Source organism: Cynocephalus volans, chromosome 1 (assembly GCF_027409185.1).
Source record: "Cynocephalus volans isolate mCynVol1 chromosome 1, mCynVol1.pri, whole genome shotgun sequence".
Classification (NCBI taxonomy): domain Eukaryota; kingdom Metazoa; phylum Chordata; class Mammalia; order Dermoptera; family Cynocephalidae; genus Cynocephalus; species Cynocephalus volans.
This window is the reverse complement of record NC_084460.1, coordinates 52621986-52649193: the sequence shown is the minus strand read 5'-3', so window position 1 is coordinate 52649193 and position 27208 is coordinate 52621986. Positions and strand designations below refer to the sequence as shown.

Below are 27208 nucleotides of genomic sequence, written 5' to 3'. Positions count from 1 at the left end.
TCTCCATACAAAAGTGAGTGGAGGTAAATTTCTCTTGCTTCCCCAACAGATCCTTTACAGTTCTGTGGTGGGAGGGGGGTGGGGTTTTCAGCCAGACCACCTGAAGAAGAATCACCTAAACGAACTACAGCCAAGCATGGAAGCTGTACATACCATCCTCAGGAGTAGTGTAGCGAGCGAACTCTGGAAAGTAGTCCTCAATCTTCGATTTCCCAGCAAGGACTTTCTCAGCGAGCAGATCTTGCTTGTTGAGGAACAGAATCACAGAGATGGTGCGCAGCCATCTAGCAAAGAGGGAAGCAGATTTAATGTCCAGGAAAAGAACACATGGTTTCTGCAAGTGGTTTGAAATGCTTGCATGAGAACTTGCACAAGCTTCTTTTCTATAACAGCATAAATCAGGGCCTCAAGATCAGTCATATGACTGCAGGGCAATCTGAGAAGGGGGAGTGTCCCTCCACCAACCTGTTGTTCCAGATGCTCTTGAAGAGGTTCAGAGCCTCCTGCAGACGGTTGGTCTGGTTGTCCTCCCGAATGACCATGTTGTAGCTGCTGCTGGCCACCACGAAGATAATGGCAGTCACATCTTAACCGCAAGAAAGCAAAAGCAATAAATATTGGAAGCAGAGATGACCTTTCATGATTACAAAAGCAAAACGTCCTTGAAGGAGCAGCAAAGCCCATCACGTCCATACCATTGAAGCACTGGATCCACTTGCGGCGTTCATCGCGCTGGCCGCCCACATCGAACATGCTGGTGGGGAGAAAGGACATCCGTTATTCCACAGGGCCTGTCAGAGAGAATGGCAAGAAACCCCTCTCTCTCTGTTTTATAAAAAGTGAACTATTCACTTACTGGAAGTTGACTTTGTCCACCTGGAACTTGGTCTCAAAGATTCCAGAGGTCAGGACACGGCAGCGAAGCAGGTCCTGAAACAAAACCCAGGTCAATGGATCCCACCAAAGCCAACCGAAATAATAATAATTGCCAATCTGGAGCAAAAATCTTGAGTCGCCTGTTAAAAGGGCTGAAAGCCCTCTGAATATGACTGGTTTTGCATACCTGGTCGCTGGGCACATAGTCGGCCTGCTTGATGACATCAATCTTGTCCAGGAAGCTAGGACAAAAAGAAAGACACTAGAGGTGTTCACAGAGCCACATTAATTGCCAACTATCTGTGTCTCTCTACAGGGCCAGGCTGAATGGAAACATCGTCCCACAGTTACACAGCACAAAGGCAGTGGCACTTTTGAATCAGGGAACTGGACACATTGTCTAGCAACTATCCTGTGAGCTCTCAGGGTACCTGGACTATACAAAGAGCATAGGACAGTGGTGTGGGTTTATTCTTTTATTTTTAAAAGGTTAATTTTGTGCTAATCAACCAGTAGAAAGAGGACCCCAAATCAGGCCTATCATATTGCCATTTGATAATGACTGAGAGAAAAATTAAAAATTTCCAACTGTTTGGCTAAAATGGCTAATAGTTTCAAAACTGTATGCCTCTGTCATTACGCTTTTTAAAAAATGTGAAGTGGCACACTTTCAAGAAGCAAGGACCTTCCCTCAAGGGCAAACTTAGTTACTCAGAATCTGTGTCCCTTCCTTTTTACTTTTTAAGAATCTCATTGATTAAAGAGAACAAAGAAACTGGCACAAAGAGGCCCTTCTTGCCCTAACCACACTGAGCAGGAAACAAAGTTCCTTTCCGTTCTATTTGCTCTATGAAAGAGAACACTCCAGATATTAAACTTATAGTTTAAAAAAGCATCTTGCTTGTGTTGCTTGACTAGACACCCAGGAAAATTAACTTTTGAAAGATTTAATTAATATGGAAAATGAATGTTAAAGCCAGTTTTTTTTGAGGGGGGGAGTGGGAGGATTGGGGTGGAGGTTGGAACTGTTTTAAAGTAGGTTAATCAGAAAAGAAAATCACAAAGGGAGAAAGGGAGAAAAGACCAAAGAAATTCCGTTAAGTTTTTTTCCCCCTGCCTTTTTACCAGTTCTGAGTTCGTCTGGCTTAGAGGAGATACTGACTTGCCCAATCATTCTCACATTATAGCACCAGTCCAGAAATAGCTCCCCAGCCGCCCTGGCCTCCAGCGCGTTGCCATGGCAACAGAACCACAGTTCTATAAATAGCTCATCAGCACCAAATCTTGTGAGAGAGACATCTGGAGTGGAGCCAGCCAAACCCCAGCTCAACAAATAAAAATAGGCAGCTTAGGAAATGGGCACAGCACCGGGATCTCAACTTTAACATAAAGGCAGTTAAGCCAGAGAAACACAGTGGTCACTGCAAATGCATGGCGGTTTCAACCACCCGGTTAGGGAAGACGTTTGCAAAGTTTTAAACTTTGTTGTCCTCTTTTCCTCAGAGTTTCCTTAAAACTTTTCATAATCTGTGCTAATGGTGCTGTTTGCAGATAAAGTTTCTCGAGTAATTAAGTGTTGCTTTAAAAAAACTTTTAAACGGCGTGACAAAAAAAAAAAAGACCCCACAAAAATACCTGGCTAACCTGCTGTTAATTAATGAAATGGTTGCATTCGCCTCCCCACCTCCCAGCGTTCAAAACTGCTATGTTAAACCCTCCTAATCTGTACCTGTACTTAGCTTCTGACTTGGATCCAAAATACAAAACGCAAACAATTCCAGGATTTCCATTTGTTTTGCGTTACTATAATTAGCGCTTCCAGCTTGTAGTTATTAGAACTTTGAAGAAAATCTGGGACTTTGTTGGAGAAGGAGTGGGGGTTGGGGGTCACAGGGACTGGCCAAGATGGGTTGTTTTTCTGTTCCTTGAAAAAATATATATTTTTTATAACCCTGACCACCATATGCTTGCTGTATCATGTACAGGATGAGGGAGGTCATAAACTATTTAAAAGGCAACTTTCCAGGGGTGTGATATTATGTCCACTGAAAGAGAGACCCTGAAGGGTGAGGGGGACAGAGTGAGGATCCCATGGAAGATAAGTCAGGTAATAGGCAACAGGTGTGGTAGCTTAGGCAGCATTAGGTATAGGTGTGCAATAAAATGTTTTTAGATTTTTTTTTTCCTTTACCAATGCACTAATCAGGTGAGCCTGCTTTATAACTGACTTTGGAGAAAGATGACTTTCACGTTGTTATTGCTCGCCTTAACCTGTCTTCCTCACAGGTAATTCGGTTTTTATTTTAATTTGTTTGTTTTCAGATAATTCATTTTATTTGAAAATACCCCCACCACTGTACTATGTTGTTTAGGTGTATATTTAGGATTTAAAATCCACTGACCACTTACCATCCTTCAATCAAGACCCGGTGTGAAGGAATAAATAAGGATATGAAATGAAGTTCAAAATTCAAAACAACACGAAAACTCTAACAAATCTAATAATGTTCAACTAAGGCAGCTACTATAGTCACTCACTTGATGGCAGAAACAGCAAAGCAATGAACAGCTACCAATGAGGGGACAGGCATACTTTTGTTTTCACCATTTCTCTTTGTTATGTTTTTAAATTAAAGTGATAAAATATATATATATATATATATATATATATATATATATTGCATTTTTCAAAGTGAGAGCTGCCGTATCTTTCTAAATGCTTGGCAGTCAATTCAATTAATTACTTCAAGCTAATTATGAACATCACTTTATTGCCAGTAATTATCATTTTGCTTTAACAGGCATTAATTGTTTATATATAAAATAATGCCACTGTACTAAAAAGTGCAATTAAGGGCTTTATAAAACATGAATCAGACTAGAACTTTCTACGTGCAGGTGGATAGCTGGCTATCTTCTATGTAAAGAACCACTGGCAAGCAACTTTAAAAGCAGGAGCTGCAGGCTTTCGTGTTTCCCGAGGACAGGTTTACTTACTACTGGGCGCAGTCGATCAGCTGGTACTCGTTGGAGCGCTCATAGCAGGCGCGCACCCCTTCGTCCTCCCACAGAGCCTTGGCGTGCTCGTAGAATTCCTGAAAGCCAGCAGAGAAAGGAGGTTTAGAGAAAGACAGGCACTTGCACCGGCAGGAGTGCGGGCACTCGAACTCGGAGGCCGCAGTTCCCGCCCTGACTGACACGTGTGATTTCAAGGTACTAGTCCGTTCAACGAATGGACGCTCATAAGGAACTTTAATTCTACGTGTTGACCACATTCAGAAGTTAACGGAATTAATCCCTGCTCTTCTTCTCTTATTTTAAATTGCTTGTCTTGGGGTAGTCCGCCCCATCCCACCCCCTGCGTTTTTTTTTTGGGGGGGGGGGGGAGTACTGAATAATTTTGTTTCTTCACAGAATTGTTTACCTAGAAAAAATACACACTAATCTGTGTTGGAGAATATGCCAATAAATGATTCAGTGTTGTGAAAACAAGCAACTTCATTTGGAAGATGTGCTAGGACTAAATTTTCTTTCCAGGAAAATGTAAATTTTACCAAAAAAATTATGATGTAAGTAGGCCATAAAGTTCAGAGGTCAGTAGGACTAATAAAGGCTACTGTGTGGATGCTTAATGGGCTGCCTTGCTTTCTCCTATTAGAAATACAGAATCATATTTCATGAAAAAGCCGGTGGGTTGTATTATACATATTGTGTTTACTGCTAGAAAATTTTCCCCCAAACAAATGCTATTTTAAAAAATTTACCTACTCATACTAATTAATACTATTTCCCGCAAGTATATAAATTTGCAGCCAAACCAATTTAAAATACACAAATACAAATTCCCACGAAAGCCTAACAAAAGGCAACAATAACTCATTGTTTAAACTGTAGACAAGTCTCTTCCTCCTGGGCTTTATAAAGTCATAGGTCTTTCCATCTTGTTTCCCCTTCTTTTCATATAAACCATTCTTCCCTGACAAAGGGGCCAAAATGTATATGCCTGGGCAGTTTTGTGTTTCCTAAAAATAGTTCTTTAGGGAGCCGAAAATTTTTGTAAACAGTGTCATGTACCCAGTCAGAGCACACACAGGAGAATATCATTTTTTCTATATGTTCAATTTCGTAATTTATTTTTGAGTTATAATTTAGGTTTAAAAAAATTTTTTTAATGAGAAAAGATTTCATCTGCCACGGCATTTCATTTATGCATGTCACAGTATCTTCAGGCACTTTTGGTGGAGATTAACTGGACAATTCATATGTGTGTGTCAGGTTTAATGTAGTTTGTCCTAAGATGTGGATGAGGAAATAATTAAGCCTGCCATAGCTTAGGACTTTTTCCCAGATAAAAATGTGTAATCTAATGAAGTGGGAAATGTAGTATTAAAACGTGATATTTATTTGTGGGGATGGGTGAGCCAAGATTTACAAGGGGTGACAGAATTTTGCTCATCCATCTTGAACAAAGCTCTAATGATTATTAGTTTTGTTTTTAAACATTAAGGATATGTATGGGGTCAACTTTAACCTAAGTATCAATATTACTGCAATGTGTTTTGCCTGAAGTATGGTTGGACACTCTTGCCCGTGTCCAGGGTTGTCACTGATGTTTCCATAGAACCATTCTATTGCTCAGGTGTGCAGGGCTAAGGCAACACAAGTCAGGGGTGTCACTTACAGGTGGGAAGTCAAAGTCAGGCACGTTCATCACGCTCAGAATGTAGTCCACTCTGAACTGGTTCTCGGGGTTGGCCAGCTCCACAGGGGGCACCAGGTTGCTCATGGCGGCGACGATGGTCTGAAATGATTTAGCACAGTGGTCAGGGGGACAGCACTGTTGGGGGCAGGGCGCTGAAAGACACAGAGCAGGAAGCGACACATACTTCAATGGCTTCCTTCAGGTTGTTTTTGATGTCCTGCACTTTCGTTGCCTTCTCACTGCAGTGGGATTGAAAAGAAAAAGAAAATCATATTGCATCTTGCGGACTAAGAGTGTTGCTTTAACTACGGTATTCCAACTAATAAGCATAGTATTCTGTTTTTCTTCAAGGAGTTGTAGGTTCAGATTTGAACAAAGACTGGAAGTAGCAGAATAAAGGTAGTTTCAAATTATAACTCCGGTTGGGGCAGGTTGCAAAGTGGTATTGAGACCCTGATCGAGGCTACTGTACCAGAAGTTGTCCTGGGTTCATTTATACTTCAGATGTGGTGCCATTAGTTTGAAGTCTCCACACAACACACTAACACTTCCCAAAAATGCTTCTGCTGGCCCTTATCAGAGTCCCTATTGGGCCTGGGGTGGGGGGAGGGATAGGTCATTATGGGGTTGGGAAAAAGAAAAACAGCCTAACCAGCCTCATGGTTTGAGTTGGGATGAACTCAGTTGCTAGATTAGCATACTGAGAACCAGTGAACGCAGATGCTGGTGTTAATTACAGACTTCAGGGCATTGAGACCCTATTTGTTTATTTAAATAGTTGTGTGTACACTGTTCTGGGTACTAGAGCTAGCAGCAATGAGTGTTTCTAGTCTACAGATGTTAATACACATTGGTCCCTTAATGCGAATAGGAATGAAGATTTTGCCTCCAAAATTTCTTATGATGGGGGGAGGGTCAGGTCCTTCTCTTAAGTAGAAGTTAGAGGCTTTGTTTCTTTCCTTTAACTTTGATTTAAACTCAGGCATATATAGCCTGTTTGATTTTCATTAAATGATCTATATTGTCTCTGGTCCCACAGGTAAAGGTCACAGACTTTGGGTTCTGGGGTCCCCAACAGTATGTTAATTATTGTACGAGACTGCATGGATCAAAATGCTGTCTTTCAGAAACTGGCCTTCATTAGAGGCACTGCCAGGGAAGATTTGTATTTTTTAGGGGACAAGAAAGAACGTCTTGCTGGGAGTATATGTGTTGCCACACCTATAGCCAAACCTTGCCTTCCTCAAGTTGAGTGGGGCAAATGGAACCAACATGCACAGCACACCTACTATACGTTAGGCCCCAGGACGTGACAGCATCCTTATGCTGAAGGAAGGTGCTACAGCCCTGCCCCGCTGATGGGGAAACTGAGGCTGAAAGTCCCAGTCACAGAGGCTGGAACTGGGGCGACAAAGAAGGAACAGACATTATATCTTTTTTTCTCTGCTTGTAGTTTTTTATAAAAACTCTTGAGACTCCCAATTTTTAAAGCTTTCACATGGTCGAGTCACCAAGTCATGGAATGGAGGTAGAAATTAAACGATCCCTCTGGAGTAGAACACAAAAGGAAACTAATGTAGAGGGAGTGCAGAGAGGGACTCATAGCAACTGCAGCCTGACAGGGCAGTTAGTGGTGCTGTTGGGGTTGGGGGGGTGCCAGAAGGTGGACCTGGGGTGGGGGGACAGTGGGAGGGGGTTCATGTGCATGCCTGCCAACAGCTCTTCCCCCCATCCCCCCAAGGAACCTGGTCTTTCCTTTTTCAAAGAATTACTGCAGCTACCATTTCCTGAGCATTTTATTCTTTCCCGAATAGCTGTTTGTGTATTTACTTGAGGGGTGGGCCCTCATTTTCTGAATGATCTCATTCCACTCTTTTCCTAGGATTGAGCCCCTTTCTCTTAAAGGGGACTTTGAGCCATTGCTTTTTTAAAGAGTAAGGTGCCAGCAAGGTTTAGAAGGGCTGCTATCAGCAATGTGGGGTGTGTGGGGGCATGTAGGAGGAGGACAGATGGTACCAGGAATCCCCTCAGGGTCATTTAAGTAAAAGTGCTTCAAGTTGAGAGAACCAGAGAACCTCAGGAGCAGAGATGATAGGGAGAGATTCGCTGCAGACCTGGAGAGTGGAATTTCTGCACAAATCTGAAATGTGATTCTGGCCCCCAGACTCTTAAAGCAACCATCCTATATTGAAGGGGATCGAGGGTCCTGACCACTCTGTGGAATTATTCTGGTTTGTATTTGCAGAATCAAAGATCATTTCTGAAATTATGAATTTCCAGCCTTGGTGTTACAGACTAAAATCAGTTATTTAGATGTTAAGAGATTAAAAGGATGTGTGTTTGTCCCTAATGTTCACTCTTGAATTCAGAATTTACGTAAAATGCCCTATTACAAATCCATTCCTGTTCATTAAAAACAGGCTCCATTTCATTTGTAATGAAAGCCATTAACCTTTGGTTTTAAGGTTCCACAATAGTAAAATTAGATATGTTCGGGTATTAAATACCCAAATCTACATATAGCAAGAGAAAAGTATTTCCAGAAACAAGGTTCTTTCATTCAGTTTGATATTTTGGTCTAAGTAGTAGTATGATAATTGGAAAACTTCCAGTCTTAAAATACAGATATTTTGAGAACGTGTTCAGTATTCATCTACGTATGTGAATAGGTGTGGGAGTATATCAAGTATAAAACAGCTAAAATAGAAATCTGAAATCTAATTTGGGTGTGTAATACTAAAACATAAAATTCTTCCATTGAAGCAATTACTATGTAGATGGAGACGTTATACTGGGGGTTGGCAGGTTTATCATTTCTACTATCACTTAATGAATTTAATGTTGATTGTGAAATTCACGGAAAATTCTTTAGATGTCTCTGAACTACTTAACAAAGGCAAAATATATGTCAACTGCTTAAATTCTGATTGGCCAAAAAATCGGGGCTGGGGCTAGAAGTTCTTTTAGGATATTGCTGCCTCCCTCTCCCCTCTACATATAAAGCAGATTAGCTGGGTTAAAATTTTAAAAGCTCCTCCCCCTACACCTCATTTCAGCTAAGTGGAAGGCTATGTTGTACTAAGTTTCACTCTTTGTGGGAAAAGACAAAAGAAGGAAGACAGAAGACAGACGCAAGATACAGGGATTGCTGAAACATGCAGAGAATTTTTATTTATCACGAATGTTAATACTTATATTTACTTGTAGAACAGAGTCACAGAGAAGCATGCAGGCAAGGTATTAGTAGGGTTCAAGGGTTTAGCACAACATCTAGTACACAGTAGGTTGCTCACTAAGGACTTGTCATATTTCTTAAATGCCAACTTTTGGTACAGTAGACTGTCAATCATTTTTTATATAGACGACTTTTTTAGATTGTTGTTAAGCTACGTTTGTTAGGACAATTAAGGATTTTGTTGAATTTTTTGTTTGTTTTTTCAGGTATCTTTAAAGGTCAGGTAGTAGGGCCCCCCCCCACCCCCAGACAACAGAATAGTATTCTTATTAGAAGTTCCTAAGACCGAGCAATTCCAGCATGCAAATTGTGATAGGACATAGCCGGGAAGATGAGAAACTGTAGCCATCATCTAGGGATAATATATTCTAAAAGAAACAGATGAACAAACATGTGTCAGTTACTTTGTCCCCGACCCCAGAATCCTTTGCCCCTCCCTCCAGACCATAGAAGCTATGTTTTTGAGAAGCCCTGGGCTCATTCAATCGGCTGTGCATGTTTTCATGAGAAATGGCTGCTCCATCACTGCATGCTGCATGTGCAAGCAGAGCCAGAGTGGATTACCTGACATGCGTGTGCTTATGTGTTTGTGTATGATGGGCATAGGGAATGCAGGAAGCAAAGAAAAAAAATGACAATGAATGGAGAAAAAAAAAAAGGATGCCACCATGAATTTCCTTATCACTAGCTAATGTAAAGCGCCTTGGATTAAAATAAATTTGATCATTTTTAAAAGGCCAGAGGCTTTTTGAGGTGATTCTTAACAACGACCTGCCACAAGGTGCCAAGGCATTTTTCAAAATTAAGGACAGTGCGACACTGCGTATTTTAATAGAGGAGAAAATTTTTTTTTCAAAGAGGTCTGAAATTTTAAAATCAGACCAACCACTGGGTGGACGGAATTTAGTAGATAGTTTTAAAAACAAGTAGCTGATTCAAATGGAGAACTGGGGGAAAATAGAAACCATATGGAAAAACATCAATTCTCAAAATCCTAAACTGATGGTCTAAAGCTGAAATCTATAACTTTCCCCCAGCTGGATCTAGTTATACTTTAAGCATGGCCCAAAAAATTATGTTTTGCACTTCACTTGCTCTGAAATGTTAAGAAATTGTTTACGTGTCATTTGCAAATGTATACCAATATGACTGATGGCCCTCAAACGATTTTTATTTTCTTCCCGGGTCTCTGTCCTCAGTTTCCCCATATGATCTTCATGTTTGCTTTGTTTGTTAAAACATTTTTTCTGTTTTTGAATGTGCCTACCCATCGCTGTTGCTCCTTGCAGCCTGCGGGTCCTCTTCGCCGCCCCTTTTAAAGAGAGATTGAAAGCTCACCTAATCTGCAAGGCACTGCAATTCACACAAACCCCACACAGCCTCTCTGCATCGCTCAACAATCAGCCAACAGCAAATGCAACCGTTCGCGCGCCATCCTCCCATTAATTCTTAGGTAGCTTTTCTGTCTAAATTGGAAGGTCTACTGAGACTGCAGGCCGTAGGGGGAAGAATTCCACACCTTTGGTGCTGTATTAACAGAGCCCTCTGGAGACTGGTCGGATACAGGAGGGACAGATAATTATTTTCTTCGGCTTTCACTAAATGTACATGCATTCAAGAGCTAAAGCAGTGATTTATCTCACAATTCTCTTTAGGCAGCACATAAGGCTTCTAATTCTCCCAGGTAATAATCTTCACAATGTTGTCTCTGAATAAAGTCATAAACACAGGAGGATTTTTGCCCACGATTTCCTGGTGCAAAATTAATACCCTCCCTTCTTACAGTGAGGTAAACTACCTATAAGATGTTTTTACTTAAAAATAATTGTTCCCCATAAATTGTCATCAATTAAAACTACATCTGGACCATGAGGCAGCAAAAAATTACAAGACCGAAACCCTATTTTTATACATACTAGAAATTCCTCCTTGAAGGTGGAAAGGCAGGTAGGTAGGCCTTCTACTAAGTTTTGTGATTAGCTTAGTTCAACCAATGTTAATGGTGTCTTTTTTGTTTTGTTTTGTTTTTGCTGGTACTAAAAGGAAGAGAGCTTGAAAATATACATTCGACCTCTGTATTTCTGAAGGTCAAATGGTTGTTACGTTACGGTATGGCAGCCTGTGGACAGTTAAGGCAAATTTAATAGTTCAGCCTAGCCCTAACAAAGTTCAGGATCTGGGAGGAAAAGTCCCAGCACTGCACACACCACCCTTTAGGGATGGGATGTCACCATTTCATAGGGAATTCCTAGTGAAGAAGGAAACAGCTTTTGTTGCACTGCCACAGTGAGGAAAAAGAAAAATGAGGCTCAGTTGGATGAGATAAAAATAAGGTATCTAGACTCCCATGAAGAAAAGCTCTATGTCACTTTCACAGGCTAAGTTTAATATCCTCGGAGATTACCTATGGCCTCCCCTAGAAAGGGGGCGTACTGAGAACAACGCTTCCTCGTTTTGAAAAGAAAAAAGAAATGAGAAGTTTTGGTTTTAAAGCCTCATCTGCATTGCAGACTAGCTCACTTAGGAAGGAGAATCCTTTCTGTAAAAGTTTTTTAATTTTAGGGCAATCTGTAAAGTAATAAAACTTTAAGCAACTTATTTCAAAGATGACATCTTCCATCTGACTCAAGCTAAGGTAAACAGTGGCTGCTGCATCTTTTTAAAAATCCTAGCCATGTTCAGTTTTAATCAAAATATTTACCTGGAGGATACACGGTCAAATTATTTTTGCTTAACTAGCCTCATGAAGAAGCACACTCCCTGTAAATTGCAGGGGAAAAATTTATGCAAGATTTTTTTTTTTTTAAATTACAAATTCACGGCTAAGTGTCCATTTCAGGTTTTTTTGTTTGTTTGTTTGTATACTGACAGGATGGCAATCTCTGTTGGCTGGGCTTTATTAAAAGGTGTGAGGAATTAAGAACTTCAGAATTGGGTTTGTGACAAGTGAAAGCAACTTAGCATATATATGTGCATATTGATAACTCATTGAGCGTCATTCACAAAACTGGTAAACTAGCCCACACTTCTGCATCTTTCTGAATTCAGGGTTAAAGTATAAAAAGCATCCTAAATTAACATGCCCATTTGTATGGGTAATGTCATCCTTTTCTAACCCTGATTGAGTTAAATTCTAGAATTTTCCATAAAGAGCTGCCTGCGGCATTCCAAAAGATCATAAAATTTACCTTTGTCTCCCCAATGCATCACAGGCAACAATAAGCAAGTTTCGTCGTTTTTGTTTTTTGGGGGGTGCACAATTAAACTGCTGCTTTGACTCAGTCTCCCTTTTTGAAACTGAAGGAAACGTAACTGAGGCATAAATTCCCCACTGAATCCAGGTTTAAGAAAGGGAAAGGGATCGCCAACCAGCTACTAATTGTAATCTAGTGTCTTCAGGTGTTTGTATTTTGGTGAGGTTAACCTCTCTCACACCAGTGAAAAGAGAGGCTGGTAACTTAGCTTTTTCTGTTTCACACATTTTGTTAAATGAAAATGAAGGATGGGCCCCATCTGGGGTCTGGGGAAAAAGTGAACTCCCTCTATTTGCATTCTTCATGGTAAGCAGGACCCCAATACTTGCCTCCCATCTCTAATATGTTTTTTTTTTTTTTTTTTTAAATTTTTACTCTCACTGCAGTATTGCAACGTTGAAGGACTTTTCAAAGGCAAAAATGCCCCTTGATCCATTCGGAAGTACCTAACTCCCATTCTTTCCATCATTTAAATGTTTCCTTTTCATTTCTTCAGGCAGGAGTACTGATTTTTTTTTTTTTTTTTAAAAGGGAAACAATGATTTGTCCATAATAATTCACAAGGGGGTAAAAAAAAATGAATTAACAAGGGCTGCCACTTTAACTTTGTGGTATGTGAGAATATTATTAACGATGTTTCCCTAATAGTTTAGAACATTCAAATGGGTTCGTGGGGCGAGATGGGGGGGGTGTCTCTCTGCAGTGCTCAGCTTGGGCTGGACAAGGGGATGGCCAAGGCCCATGTCAGCCATGTTGGAGTCACTGCAGCAAAATCTGTGAGGCTGCAGCAGAGGACCTAGCCTCAGAGATGCTGTCACCGGGCCAAGTGCTGTTAACTGTCCTCTGCAACCAGGCACTATTTTCCTGGGATAGGGAAATGTTTGACACCAACACCGGTGCTTTATTAGTATTATTACTATTTGTTGCACCAAAGATTAAAAGGAGGGGGGAAAATCCCTAAAGAGCTCTTCCCAGGATTTTCTAATATGTAAATTAGAAAAAATTAAGTGAAAATTGTCTGCCCAGCCCCCAAACCTACCTATGCTTCCTAATAGTATAAAATCTGTTACTCTTACTTAGAACCCTTACACAGATTTGACACTTACTCTCCATTAAACCCATTAACATGCAGGATCCTCATCTGCTTCACAATGGTGCTTTTACCAGATTCTCCAGCACCTAGAAAATGAAAGTAAGTCTCAGGTTATGAAGGAGGCATTTCACACACTTTGGGCAGGGAAAGGACTGCTGGTTTTTGTTTTTTCCACAGAAGCAACAACGCAAAAATCAAACACAAAATAATAGATTTGCAATTTTCCTTGACATTTCGACGCAGAGCAAATAAGATAAATATCCAACACAGTGTCTACCTGCAGTATTTCACCATCAGAATAACAAACAAGAATGGAAGTTTTGCTCTTTGTAGGGATTTTTTGTTTTGTTTTCTCTTGGTTGTTATTTTAAAAATTATGGAGTGGCGATGGAAAAGGGCAAAGAGAAGGAATGACGTAATTTTGTCATTTGGGGGGGGGAATTGAAGTTAAAACTGCGAAAAGTGAATCCTTGAGATATGAGCATGCACTGGTAAAATGTACACATAAATGTATCTAGCCACATAATTCACTGCTTGTCAGATGTTTCATGGTTAAAATACCCAGGACTCACAAACAATGCCCAGCCAGACTGCCGTTTCTCTCACATCACGTACTGATGCAGCACTCCCTCCTGCATGTTTTCACAATGCAGCTTCTTTCTGTCCAGGTTTCCCACCCCTTGGGCTACTTAAAAATCCAACCCTAAAACCACAATATTAACATTTTATCCATTTATTCACCCTCCTTTCCCCACAAACTATCTTCCAAAGATAATTCTCTCTGGATACAACTATGTTGCAGACGAAAATGGAAGACCATCAATTAATTATCTGTCATCTTCTCAAAAAAACACATTTTAATATCAAATATAGTGTTTGAGACCATATTAACATTAGGAAACCTGCAACAACAACAGCAAATAGAAATAAAAGGACAAGACTTTAATCATAAGGAAAAATATTCCTGGAAACCACTGAATTTCAGATTCCAGGCCCTTCCCAACCAAAAGAGAAGGAACATGTGCCTCCATTTTAAATCACCATTCATTTGTAAAAATATATATATTTTATGGAAAAACACATTTCCATCAAGCTAGAGGGAGGATTGCTGCTATACTGCATTTTTTTTTCTGAATGCACACTCTCCAGCAAATCATCCTCCTGGGAACAGTTTTTTGCCCTCCTCCCACACAAATCTGTTTGGTTTTTATCCCTTTTCTTTTTACTTTTAATTGTATTAATTGTTTTAATGCCCAGATAGCAAAGCATTCCTCCTTCTCTTGCCTTTTCACAAAGCTATAATCAATATCTGTAAAAGTTAAAATTAGTTTCCACAGAAACATTGATTTCAAAGCAAACACTCTATCTTAATGAGCCCAACTCATAAATTAAAATATAAAAGACACTACTAAGAGATTCCATGGAAAATACATAATATTAATCACAATCTCCAATATTCTAATTTCAGAAATGTTAAAATGCGTAACACCTATCTTTCACAGTCCCAAACAGATCTGTGCCTCAGTTTCCACACTTATGAAATTGGAGAATTGGGCTTAAAAATCACTGTAAGATCATTTGTGGTTTTGTAATTCACTTAACTTTTAGGTCAATAAATTAAGATAGAGTAAAAAGAGGGTTTGGGGGCATAATTGTGATTCCTCTTTTGGGAGGAGGCATAATTTGGTAGGAATCACCATTTAAAAATGTTTGTGCTCAGATTTCTATGCCAGAGGCTATCAATAAACCATGATAAAATGTTAGCCATATAGACTAGGACACCTTAGAAAAATTAGCCCACAGTGATGCAAGGTGTGTTCAGAGTAACAGTCTCGAATTAAGTGGGGACTTTGTGATCACTGTACAAAAGGTGTTAGAAATTTAAGGTACCATTAACATCACACTTGACTTAAATTAGTATTCAGATAGCATTCACAGGAAAGATTCTAGATTTTTCCAGGCTTATACTTTGAAATCAAGTCATATGCGTATTATATTCACACAGAATAATTTTACCTTTAGAAGTTTTAGACAAGATACCAATATATGTATACTATTTAATTACTGAAATTGCAAATGCATAAACAGAGACTTATTTTCACTTAATTTTCTGCTTTTATAAATCTGGACCCAAGAGAACAAAGATGTGACCCATCCAAAAAGAGCAAACCAAACACCACCACAAAGGAAAACCAATCCTTTACATTTTATTCTTTGTAATCAAACTGTTTTGTTGAAATGTGACCATGAACTAGGTCTTAACCTAGCAAATTCACTAATTTATTCAGATAGACAAATTACCAAGGAAGTAGAAAACTTCCATTCTAATTAATGCTAGTGTAATTCTTCTGGGCATTTCAACTTTTTTATTTTTTTAATGTTTCTTTTGTCTTTTTATTGTCCCCCGCCCCCCCCAGCAGCACCTTAAAGAAAAAAGGTGTTAACAATTTTTTTTTTCTTTTTTGCCAAACAGTTGAAAACCCACAATCAAAAAAGAGAAGAAAAACCAAACCAAATGTCACTTTACAAACTAATTAATGTCTTTTCTTCTCCTCCCACCTGAAAAAAGAGCCTTTCCCTTAAAGAGCTCTCAATACCCTTTCCCACCTTGGAAAGGACAAAAGAACCCAAAAAACACGCCATTTCCACACCAAGAAGCCATTTACTGACAAATGTCATTTTCGTTTTATCTTATTTGTGAATATTTTTTTTTTCTCCTTTTTCACAAAGCACTCTCAATGTGGCCAACTAACAGGGAAATGTGTGTGTGTTTTAACGGTTTATTGCACGGGGTGGGGGTCGCTGCTGGGGGGGCAGCTGCTACAATTAATTCTCTTCTTTGCTTTTCAAAAAGCCTGCAAGTCTGGAAGGGGAAAAAAAGGTCATACTGTAAAATGACGTGTCATTTGGCTTCTCTGGCACTTTGTGTATTAACTCTATCCACTTGGAGGGGGGCAGGGGGCGTCTTATTTTATTTGATTCTCCTTCTCTTTCTTCCACAGTCCGGCCTGGCCCGGGACACGTCTGCTCCGCGTACACAGTCGGTCTTGCCCGAAACGCACCAAGTCGCGCCCAGCGCGGCCGCCGCGCTCCCCCCCCCCCCGCCCCTCCGGCGCCACGACTTGCCCGCGCCCCCTCCCCCCCGCACCACCTTTACCGCTCCAATCCTTTCCGAGGGGCTGATGTCACTCGCCCCCCCACTCTCCTCGGCCACTTCCCCCCGTCAAAGCCTTCTTTTGGCGAGGCCCCCTCAGCCACCACGGCATTCCCCAGGGTCACCCCCTCCTCTTCTCGCCACTCTTCCCTCTCCCAGCAAATCACACACACCCCATGGAGGCGGGTCCCCCTCCCTCGGCCCGCCACCCCGTTTCCTGTCCCCGAAATCCTCTTTTTGTCGCAGTCTCCGGAGCCCCGTGGGCCTCCCCCTCCCCCACACGCACCCAAACCCCTGGCGTCGCGTAGGCCTCGCGGAAAGATAGAGAAAGAGAACAGATCGAGGGGGAGGGTGGGAGAGACACAGACAGACAGACAACGAGCGCGGGGGCCCGGAGAGGGGGACCCGCGCCCCGTTTTGAGCCCCCCGCCCGGCCGAATCCGCGCCCTGGGGTCCCCCTTCCGGCCTCGCCCCCCACACGGACAGCCCGCGGCGGGCAGCGGGCTCGGGAGCGCGCGCCCGGGCGGGGGGCGGGCTCGGCGAGCGCGGCCTGCGGGGCGCCCCTCGGGGGCCGCGGGGCCGGGGCCGGCGCCCCCTGCCCCGCCCTTACCCAGCAGCAGCAGGCGGTGCGTGGCCCGGTAGACCTGCTTGTCCTTCTGGAGCTGCTTCTCGATCTTTTTGTTGGCCTCGCGCTGCGCCTTCTCCTCGTTGCGCTGGTCCTCGGTCTTACTGTTTCCGAGGCAGCCCATGGCGGTGGCGGGTGGCGGGGCGCGGCCGGGCTGCGGCGGCGGCGGCGGGGCCGGGCAGGGGCGGCCTCACGCGGGCCGAGAGGGCCGGGGCAGCGCCGGGCGGGCGGGCCGGGCGCGGGCTCGGCTCCTCGGCGAGGAGCGCGCGGAGGGGAGGGTGGTGTCGCTCGGACCAAGGGGCGCGCGCAGCTCCCCGCCCCTCGAGCCGAGGCCGAGGGGGCTGATGGCCGCCACCGGGCCGAGGCGGACCAGAGCAGGAGCTGCGGGAGCTGCTGCCGCCGCTGCCGCCGCTGCCGCTCTTATTGCCTCGGCCGGGGCCCCAAAAGCGCCGTGGCGGGCGGGGGGAGGCGGGGGGAGGAGGTGGCGGCGGCGCGGGGGGTGGAAGGAGGAGGAGGAGGCGGAGGGATGAGGAGCGGCCGCCGCAGCAGCGGGGAGGGCGGGAGCCGGCGGAGGGAGGCGTCCACCCCGGGTGCCCGGGAAGGGGGGTCCCTCCGCCCGCTCCCGGCCGGGGACGGGACGGGCCGGGGAGTCGCGCCCCCCGCCCCCCGGGCTCAGGCCCAAGTCGGGCCGGGCCGAGGGGGGAGAGGGGGCGGCCCCGCGCCAGTGACGACCCCTCGCACGACGCCAACGCTCCACCCCCCGGGCCGTGTCGCCCGGTGGCCCCCGAGGCCGCCGCCCCCCGCCCTCCTCCCGCGGGCGCCGCCGAGGGGCCAGAGTGGGCGGAAGGGGAGGGAGCGCGGGCCAGAGCCCGGACTTAGGAAAATTTTCGAAAAGGAGAAAGAGAGACAGAGAGAGCCAGAGAGCAGGGAGTGTGGAAAAAAGCGAGGCGAGCACGAACCACAGGACAGAGCAACCGAAAAAGAAAATGTGTCCACACACACATACACAAATGCTAATAAAAAATCCACACTACACAGCGATGGTGGTGTCTGGTGGGGGCGGGGGGCGGACTTAGATGAGCCGCTCCTCGCGCCCCCGGCGCCGGGCGCCATGGCGCGGGCCGAAGGCACCGCTGGCCCCAGAGCGCCCGCGGCCTCTGCGCTTGGCGCGGCCGCCCAAGAAGGAGAAGAAGGCACAGCCCAGGAACACTCGGAAGCAGCATGTCGCCCCGAACACGAAGCCGCAGCCGCGGCCCTGCTCCGTGCGCTTCTGCAGCAGGAAGTTGAGCACCCACGAGGGGCTGCGCACCGAGAACACCAGGAACACCACGAGGGGCAGCTGGGCGCTCAGCGCGCCAGCCTTGAGTGGCCCGGGCCGCCACACTACGCCCCCCACGCGCGGCGCCGCATAGTAGGCGTCGTCCTCGTCACCCGAGTCCGTGTCCCACTCGGCCCAGGCCCTACTCGTGCCCCCGCCGGCGGCGCCCTCGCCGGCCCCGGCGGCGCCCTCCGCGGCGCCCGCGTCGTCGTCGTCGTCGGCGGCGGCGGCGGCCTCGGGGCCTCGGGCCTCCTCCTGAGCTTCTGGCACCTTCTTTTTCTTCTTCTTCAGCATCTTCTCCAACTTCTTCCTCTCCTTCTCTCTCTTCTTCGCCTCCTTTCTCCTCTGCTCCAGCAGCTTCTTCTCGATCTTCCTGCGCTCCTTGTCGGTCAGGAACTTCTCGGGGGGCACTTCCCGCGCTGGGTTCGCGGGATCCTTCAGCAGCTTCTCGGGGCTCGCGCTCTTCCGCGGTGCAGTTGGCTCTCTCGGCTCTGCCAACGCCGCAGCTGCAGCTGCAGCTTCGGCAGCCACCTCGGCAGCCGCCGCGGCCGTCTTCCTCTCGCTCTCCGCCACTCGGGCTTTGAGCTTCATGGCCATCTTCAGCATGGTGGTTCGGCCACCTCGAGGAACCCGACTCGTGCCTGGCCCGGGCGCCCTGCTTGCCCCCGGCCTTGGGCTGTCCGGTCCCTGTGCGCCCCGTGTCGGGGGACTCGGCTGCGGTCCCCGCCGCTCTGCCCCGGGGCCGCGGAGTGCGGCTGCCCGGGCAGGCTTCGGGCTGCCGGGCTGGCTGCCTAAGAGTTAGCGCCAAAAAGGATGAGCAAACGAAAAAGGGGTGAGAACAAACCAAAAAGCACCCAACAACAGCGAAAAACCAAAAAGCACCAAGAAATGTCAAACAACTTAAAAAAGAAGAGTGCAAAGGCGCGATGGCACGAGTCTGCTGTTACCCTCAGGCGCTCCTTGGTTTGGTTCTTGGGCACGCCAATGGAGAAGAGAAAAGAGAAGAGAGAAAGAATTGGGGGATGCCCGGTAGGCTCGGGGCAGGGCAGCGGCGCTGGGCGCCCCTGCCCTGTCCCGGCCCCGGTGGCTCTTGCCCGCGCCGGGCGACTCGCACTTCCGCGGGACGCCCTGGCGCTCCCCGACTTACATGTGAGTGAGGTGCACTCACACGCAAGGCAGTGCCTGCCGGCCGCCCGCCGCCGCCCCGCGCCGGGACAGGGGTTCGCTCCAGCCGCGGTGCCGCAGCCCCGAGCCAGAGAGCGATGAGCGCCGTGCCAGGCCAGCCACCTGACGCAGCCCGCTCCGCGGTGCCGACGCGACTGAGTGTCCCCGCCGGGGAACAGCGCTTCTAACCGGCCCGATGACGCCCCAGCCTCTTCAGAGGACCGACCCATAGCGGCGGCCCCTATAAACCGAAGGGGAAGCGCAAAAAATCGGCCCGCCGAGGATGCACTCAAACGGGCCGCCGCGCGCCCTAGGGGTGCGGGCCGGTGCGGGGACAGCGTGGGTGTGGGCAGGGGGCGCGAGGGGGCCACGGGCAGGGGGCACGGGCGCGCTCAAGACGGTGGGCGCCGGACCCCGCCTCCCAGACCTGCCTCCCAATTTTCGGTGAGTGGTGTAGCCCTGGGCGGCGTGCAATGTGTGCGACGGCGCTTACCCCTGTCGTGCGCCTTCTTACCTCCAGCTTCCCGGTTAGCGCACGCGGGGACCGCAGCCCACCCCTCCCTCCCGGCGGCGCGTGCCCGCGGAGGTAGGTGTCCACAAGCCTAATCACAATTAATCGCGACACATGGACAGAGTTTCAGATCTTCTAATGAGAAGTGGTGTGTGAGTGCAAAACTAGCATTTCTAGAAGCAGCAGGCGACACGGCGAGGCGCGGTGGCCAGGTTGTGGAGTTGTTGCACATGCTCTTCCTAGGTGGGAGATGTGGTGGCCCGACCTGAGCTTCGCGGGGGCTCTGGAAGAGAGGGAAAAATAGTTTATTGAACACGAACTTGTTTAAGGATTGTTTCAAAACTCTAAAGTGCCCCATTCCCTCTCTTGCCCCACACTAGGATGTAGTAGAGAGCACTGGGTTGAGGGCAGGGACACTAAGTTTTCAACAACTTGACCCCTGCCCACTTTCCCTGGGAACTTGTTTGGGTCACTTGCTGCCACGTGGGTGTCTGCTTGTGTACAATTCATTCATTCATTCAATGTTTGTTCCCAGCAGCACACCATGTGCTCAGGTGAGCCGGAGTAGCCAGGTGATCAGGCTAAGACAGGCCCTGTCTTAGATGGGGCACAGGCATACCTGCCAGTAAACCCTTATCTGCAAAGTTATCACAAACCCTCTTCCAACTTTAACTTTCTTTGACTACTTTAACAGAGTCCATAAAACTTGAGATGGTTGGGGAGAACAAAAGTAAAAAAAAAAGAAAGGAAAAAGAAAGGAAGTCTACCTATAAATGGAAACACATCTAACAGTCCCTAGGGGTATGGGGTGACTGATACTTGCAGGGACCTTGAACAGATTGTTGTGTATAGGTTTAAGTTATCTTTGAAAATAGAAAGACACTGTTAACTGCTCAACAGGGCTATTGAAATCCCCCTTTCCCCCCAGTTTGCTCAACTCAGAGTAAGAAAAGGTATGACAGATGAAGATGTCACATATTATTTTTCTTGGCCCCTTCGGGTATACCTCTACCCCCATTCTACAAGGCTTCTTTTTTATGGATATGAAAGGATAACAGAAGGCGATTCAAAGTCACCAAAGAACACTTGGAATTAAAATCAGGAAGCAAAACCTAGACACCAGACCCTCATAACCTGCAGGCCCCTAACCCCCCTGGCCTTATTGCAGAGCCCCGACTTTCCCAAACTGCAGAAAAGTTATTGCTCCCCTTCTTTAAAAAACAAAAACAAAAACAAAACTACTACTGTTCTAGGTTGATGCTTTTCACCTAAACAAAAGCAGATAAAAACATTTAATGGATATACCCAAATGTGCTCATGGGAAAATTTGCTAGCCAGAAAGGCCTTACAGTCAATGATTCCAGGGTTGTTTAAAGAGAGAATTACTCACGATCATTCACCAACTAGATTAGAACTTACTTGAAGACAAGGCCCAGTTTTTATACTCTTCAATATTAAATTAAAACTTATTGGTTTTTATTTCATTGGTTCATTGACTGTCATTTTTAAAACTGGTAAAGACTTATAAGAGGGAGGAAAGGCCAGAAATTTTCGTTATGCTCCATTTGTTCAAAAGTATCTTCCTTCCTGCTTCTAATGTGGCAAAGCACAAATATATTGTATTTAAGAGAATCAAGGTAAATAGTAACCAATACAACCCTGATACTTATGCCAGTAGCTACACAGTTATACAATAAATATAATGAAGAGTCTCCTTATTTGGAAATCTCTGAGTTGGGTTACCACCTTCCCCTTTAGATAAAAATCACACCTGAACTTTAAAAGGAGTGAAACTGTCCCATGTCATATAGTGAAACATGTACTAGGCAAGGCACAATCGGGACTATTGTCCGAGAAACATGTAATGCGAGGTCAGGCTTTACTTCTTTCAACTCCTAACCTTAGCAGGCCATCCTTCGAAAAAAATTTTTTAAAGTGCAAATTTCACCTATGTTTTATTATTACTAACTACTGATGGACAAGTAAAGCATTTACTTTGTAAATATATGGCAGCAGGTGAAATCAAGAATTTACAGGTAAGCAAATGACAGCAAGAGCTCTGAAACATAAGCTGTTCTGTGGTCTGTTCGATTTTCTGTTTTCACTCGACACAAAGTGAAAGAAGAGGTTCTACTTAATTGGTAAGGTGAGCTGACACCATCTACAATTTTCAGACTAGTATTTGACCTACCTGGGTCCTAAAAGTCTTTCAGATTTGGAGGCCACCATGTGTGACCTTTTCATATGAATTAGATTAGTAATTTATTTTAATAGGTCATTACCATTTTGAGTACCTAGCTTATGCTTTGAGAGTGGGGCAATCTATTAGCATAATTCTTGTAACAGTCCAGACTAGAGAGCTTTCCAATCAAGGGCCCCACACTTGGCTCAGGAAGAGATGGAAATTGTGGAAACTTCAGGATCCAGAGAGGGACAAAGGGCAAGAACATCCTGGGTATAAAATGCCCAGGGAGGGCATAGGTCCCTGGCTCAGGAGACTTGCTTCATGCCAAACCCAGCAAGTTGAGATGAAAACACATCCCTAATCTAAAAACTAAGTCACCCAATGATACAACCTGGTCAAACAGATAGTGTCCCACACAACACGGAGAGATGGTCTAGTGACTTTTCTTTCCAACATCCCATATTTTACGACAGTGGATGAATTCACATGTTAGGGCTTGAATTTTGTGGTCTTGTAAGCTTCAGATTTATGGATGGAGTTTGTGTTCCTTGGCTCTTTGGCATCTTCCTTTCTGAGGAAGAATGCCTTGTCTGCTTTTAGAAGCAATAAACTTTCTACAGCTTAGAATCCTGAAAGTATTGTTATGCTTAATGATATAATTCAGTTTTTGGACAAGAGTGTTCTCCTTGGCCTTTCATTAGTTGGGGTCATTCTAAGTTATTTTCCAAGAGCCCAGAGAAAATATAATTATAATAATATTATTTTAATAGCCTAGGAAACAATAAATAGGTTTCCACTGAAACAGAAACTTTAGCTGTAAGGTTTTAATGATAGTGTTTAGCACTTCCACAGTGCTTTCTGTCTTCAAAGCACACATTCTGCACTTCAACTGGAATGACTGAAACTGTTATTGCAAATGAATGTTAATAGAAGCCTGTGCCATATAGGTGATGAAAGCAGGTATTGTAAAAGCATTTTCTAGTCCCAGTTAATCCCTTTAAGAAGGCCCTGTTACTTGGGACCATAAAAGATCTGAAAAGTCTAATGTAGTGGTTACCTAGACCTTTTTTTTTTCTTGTCATATTCACTAGTTAGTAACTTCAATCACAAAGTAACCCTGAACTTGCATTGAAAACTAAACATGATGTAAAACTTCATTTTAGAAGACTTGAAGTCAACTACTGAAGAATTAAATACGTGGCATATGAAATTTCCCTATTTAATACCCATCAACTAATTTTAAAATAACTTGTTTTTAATTCAGAACATACTCTTATTCAAACAGAATGTGGGGGTGCATTGGCCATTGTGTTTGGACCCCATTTCTTGAGCCAGAGGCTTTGAGATACTGTTTAAGCATTTACTTAAAACTACACACACGATATGAGGGCAATGGGGATTTTTTGCAACCTTTATTCATATGTCCTGACTCTGATGGGCAGGCACCATCTATGAGAGGAGATTCCTGATCTCCATGAACACCCAATACCCGAGGTCATTAGTGCCTTTTCTCAACATCCCCATGATCTCCCGAGTGTATGAAGCCACCATCTACCTTAAAAGGGGGGAAGCCAACAAAAAGAGACTATGTGCATTACTCTGTCCCTGTACTTAAACCTAAATAACGTGAGGCAGGTGTTAACCTTGGTTGAAGATTCTAGATGGACAAACAATTTGGCTATCAGAGGGATGGGGAAACAAGCTAGCAGAACAAAGAAGGAGTTCCATCTGCACAACACAGGCAGCAACATAAACAATTAATTACAGAACTAAAAGTAAAATCCAGGAAGAAGACTGAGTAAGCCCCATTCTCTTAGGGGTATATTGATATCAACCATAGACTAATGGACCTGCTTAAGAGAGATCTTAACTAGGTTAAAAAAAATAAATAACAGTTTCACCATTCTACAGCAGGAAAGTTAATTTTCCTAACCTAAAATATCCTTGACTTCCCTTGGGGGAAAAACATTTCATGAGGAGTAAGGTAATGGGAAAACCTGTTGCTTAGAACTTTTAACTTGGCCTTGAAGTTGGAAACTCATCCAGCATGGGGAATAACGCAGGGAGACTAATTAAAAATAGGCACAGGGCGGATAACTTTTGTTCTTATTTACAAGGTGCCTTATTTAAATGACATTTTGATCCAACATCTTACTAAATAATAACAGGAAAAAACAAACAAAAAACACAGTTGGCACAACTGCAGATATTATGCTGAGACTAATCAAGAGTGCTGAAGTTCTAAAAAAATTTTCTTAGAAGAAAAAAGCCCTTTAATTGTTCTTATTTTAAAGATTTTAGGATTTTTCCCCATTGTATTCAATTCTTCAAATTTAGCCCCATATAATTAATTTAGAGAGTTAAAAACACTGGGTTAATCAGACAATAACTTTCTTTTAGTTAAATGCTGCTTTGTCGATCTACACAAATGAAACAACTGCTAAGTAGAAGTTTCTCATCTTCAGTTTTACTTTATTTACCTATCAACCAAATGTAGGTGCTCATTTGCTAACAGCCTGGCGACTAGTGACTAGCCTCATTTTGGGATAACAGATTCTGATGGGGCTGTGGTTATCATTTGCCTTCATAGCTGAAACCCCCTCTCTAGTCCCACTTCCATCTGCTGTTGGTAAACCCTGAATTAAGCAATTAATGTGACATAATTAGTCACATATTTAATTCATCTAGAAATGTAAGTACCTTTTCATCTTTTTGTGTTTGCCCACACGCTTTTAAATTGAAATTGAAAAATGTGTAATTAGAGTTTCGCTCCACCTATTTCCCTGGGTTTTTATTCTGAGGGAGCACTCACTAGCAGGGCACAGACTGCACGGCTCCCCCACAAGGAAGGCTGCCACCTCCTCTGCAGGTGGCTGTACCAAGCCCCGCTCTCCTGCTCAGTGCCACCTAGCCTGCTACCCCGCAACTTCCATTTAGCCTCCATTTGGTCCAAATTTGGGGTTTGCTGGGGAGCCCAGAAGTGGAGTCCTGGACTCCCTCACTCAGCACTGTACTGGATGCTTGGTGAGGTGCACTGCACGCTCCCTGGCCTGTTAGGAGCCACTCCCCAGCAGCAGAACCCAGATGGCACTGTGGCTTTCTAAGGTCTTTGCTGACCTCTGGAAGTTAGGAGGAGGAGAAAATTATTCAGCCAAAGCATTAAGCATTTGCAGCCAGTCTGGGGATCAGATGAAAAGGAGATGTTTTGATGAGCTACAGACCTCAGCTCTGCCCACAGCCGCATCCTGGAGCTCTGCCTGCTGCCCAATACTGGGAAAGGGCCTCTGCCCACTTTCTTGAACATTCCTGTCTCTCAGCTGCTTTAGTCTCTACTACCTTCTCAGATTACGGCTCCTTTTGTGCTAATTACACTGAAAAAATTGAAAGAATGTCGCTGACTTTACAAAGAACACAAAGCAGACTTGCTTTAAAAACTAAACATAGCCAGTTTCTTTCAGGAGGCAGGTGATTGGCCTTCCAATGATTTGTACTATGCAGATTAATTGCAGATGGCCAATTCATTTATTAAGACCCCAGTGACAGAAGGGCTCAGCTAGTGGGAGGACGGATTCAAAATATGTGTTGTTTTGGGGGACAATTTACATAAAATGAGAAGGTCTGATTAATGACGAACTTTTTTTTTCCCCCAGCACTCAATTGTAAATTAAGATTGGCTGATAATGACGGTCTAATTTAAGCTACTATGGACTACTATGGAAAGGAATGGAAGCTACTGTGTGTAGAAAGCAGTCCCTGTACTATGCAGGAAAAAATATAAATGAGATGAAAAGAAAAGTCTAAGTTCTCACTCGAGAAGGCTGTGCTGTGGGAGAACAAGATGATGTTTTTGCAGCTTCTGTTCTCCATTATGTAAGAAATGGTCTTTTAAAACACAGAACTGGGAAGAGGGATTTATCCCTGTTAGCCAAGCATACTATAGATTCCTCACCCCCTTCTTTGAAATCCCTTAAGGGTTAATAGGTGAAAAGTAGCAGCTCGGAATGATTTATTTTTTCTTTTCTAAGGAACATTAAATACTGAATTGCTCATGCTGAAATAATGCTACAGCTGTGATCTGTGGGGCTGAATTTTGGACACTGGTTCAGTGACAGGTGTACTCATTGTATGCCCAGCTCGGCAGAAATTGTGATGCCTAACTCAAATTTTTCCCCAATTAACTAGTGGGGACTCAAGAGCCAGCCAGGAAAGGGCCTTTTGCCACAGGCACTGAAGACCATGTGTGCTCAGCCTTCAACAAAAATGTCAGTCTTGAGGGGGAATAGAATCGTTGCTCCTTGATCATAAAACAAGAAAATTGAGGTGGAACTGCAATGTCTAGGAAGGCAGGGGAAAGAGAAAATCTAATCTGGACCAAACCCTTCTAGGTTCTCTTTTTATTTATTTTTTTAAGGAATTTATTTTATAATTGAAACATACTGATTTTATGTATTTATGGGGTACAGAGTTATATTTCAATACATGTATGCAATGTGTCCTAGTTTCTAAAGCAAACAGGTCTGTCCAGCAATTCATATACTGGAGGATTTCAGCAATCAAAGCAATCCCGGGATTCTAGGAAATGTCACCAAAATTGGTATTATTAGAGGAAGTGGCACAAAGCTAGAAACACAGAGTCTAATCTGTAACACACTAATTACACCTATTTTTATCCCAGGGTTGCAGTGACCTACCACCAATAAATACAAATTCTGGAAAACTAGCCCTTCACATCCAGAAAATATGAACACCTTGGGGGTGGGTGTGAGGACCACTAGGAAAAGCTATCACTGGATACCTTGGTCCCACCTGAGGTGGGAATCAACAGTACCATGAAGGCAGATGATTCTCAAGAGAACTTGCAACAGTGAAGGACAGCAAGGGAGGCTCTGGACCTGACATAGGCTGGTGTGATAGCAGCACGCTGGGAAGAGGGCAACTGAAAACTGTCACAGACCAGCCCGAGCAACTGCACTGTCTCCATGGGGTGCCCTGGTCTGGAGAGGGAAGGAAGAAGACTAGGCTGTGTTTTATCAAGTCAAGATGGGTCCTAGACAAAACTTTCCTTGGTCCATTGCACTGAGAGCAAAGGCC

The 27208-nt window shown here is 44.5% G+C and overlaps 1 protein-coding gene across 10 annotated transcripts in view; it reads right to left on the bottom strand.

Annotated features, from left to right (window-relative positions):
• Positions 1 to 27208, bottom strand: part of GNAS (GNAS complex locus) — a 52831-nt gene that overhangs the window by 951 nt on the left and 24672 nt on the right. Inside the window, exons 1-11 of one of the 10 annotated variants that reach the window (XM_063080178.1) lie at positions 19405 to 19558; positions 13174 to 13246; positions 10082 to 10125; positions 5763 to 5821; positions 5558 to 5677; positions 3874 to 3971; positions 1064 to 1118; positions 857 to 930; positions 696 to 754; positions 466 to 586; positions 154 to 284 (exon numbers count right to left, since the gene is read on the bottom strand). In XM_063080178.1, coding sequence (XP_062936248.1) covers positions 154 to 284; positions 466 to 586; positions 696 to 754; positions 857 to 930; positions 1064 to 1118; positions 3874 to 3971; positions 5558 to 5677; positions 5763 to 5821; positions 10082 to 10125; positions 13174 to 13208 — 796 coding nt within the window. In that variant the 5' untranslated portion in view covers positions 13209 to 13246; positions 19405 to 19558. Of the gene's footprint in view, positions 1 to 153; positions 285 to 465; positions 587 to 695; positions 755 to 856; positions 931 to 1063; positions 1119 to 3873; positions 3972 to 5557; positions 5678 to 5762; positions 5822 to 10080; positions 10126 to 13173; positions 13247 to 16924; positions 17396 to 19404; positions 19559 to 27208 lie in introns of those variants that run through there. The other 9 variants (XM_063080181.1, XM_063080170.1, XM_063080161.1 and 6 more) reach the window with 9 other exon arrangements.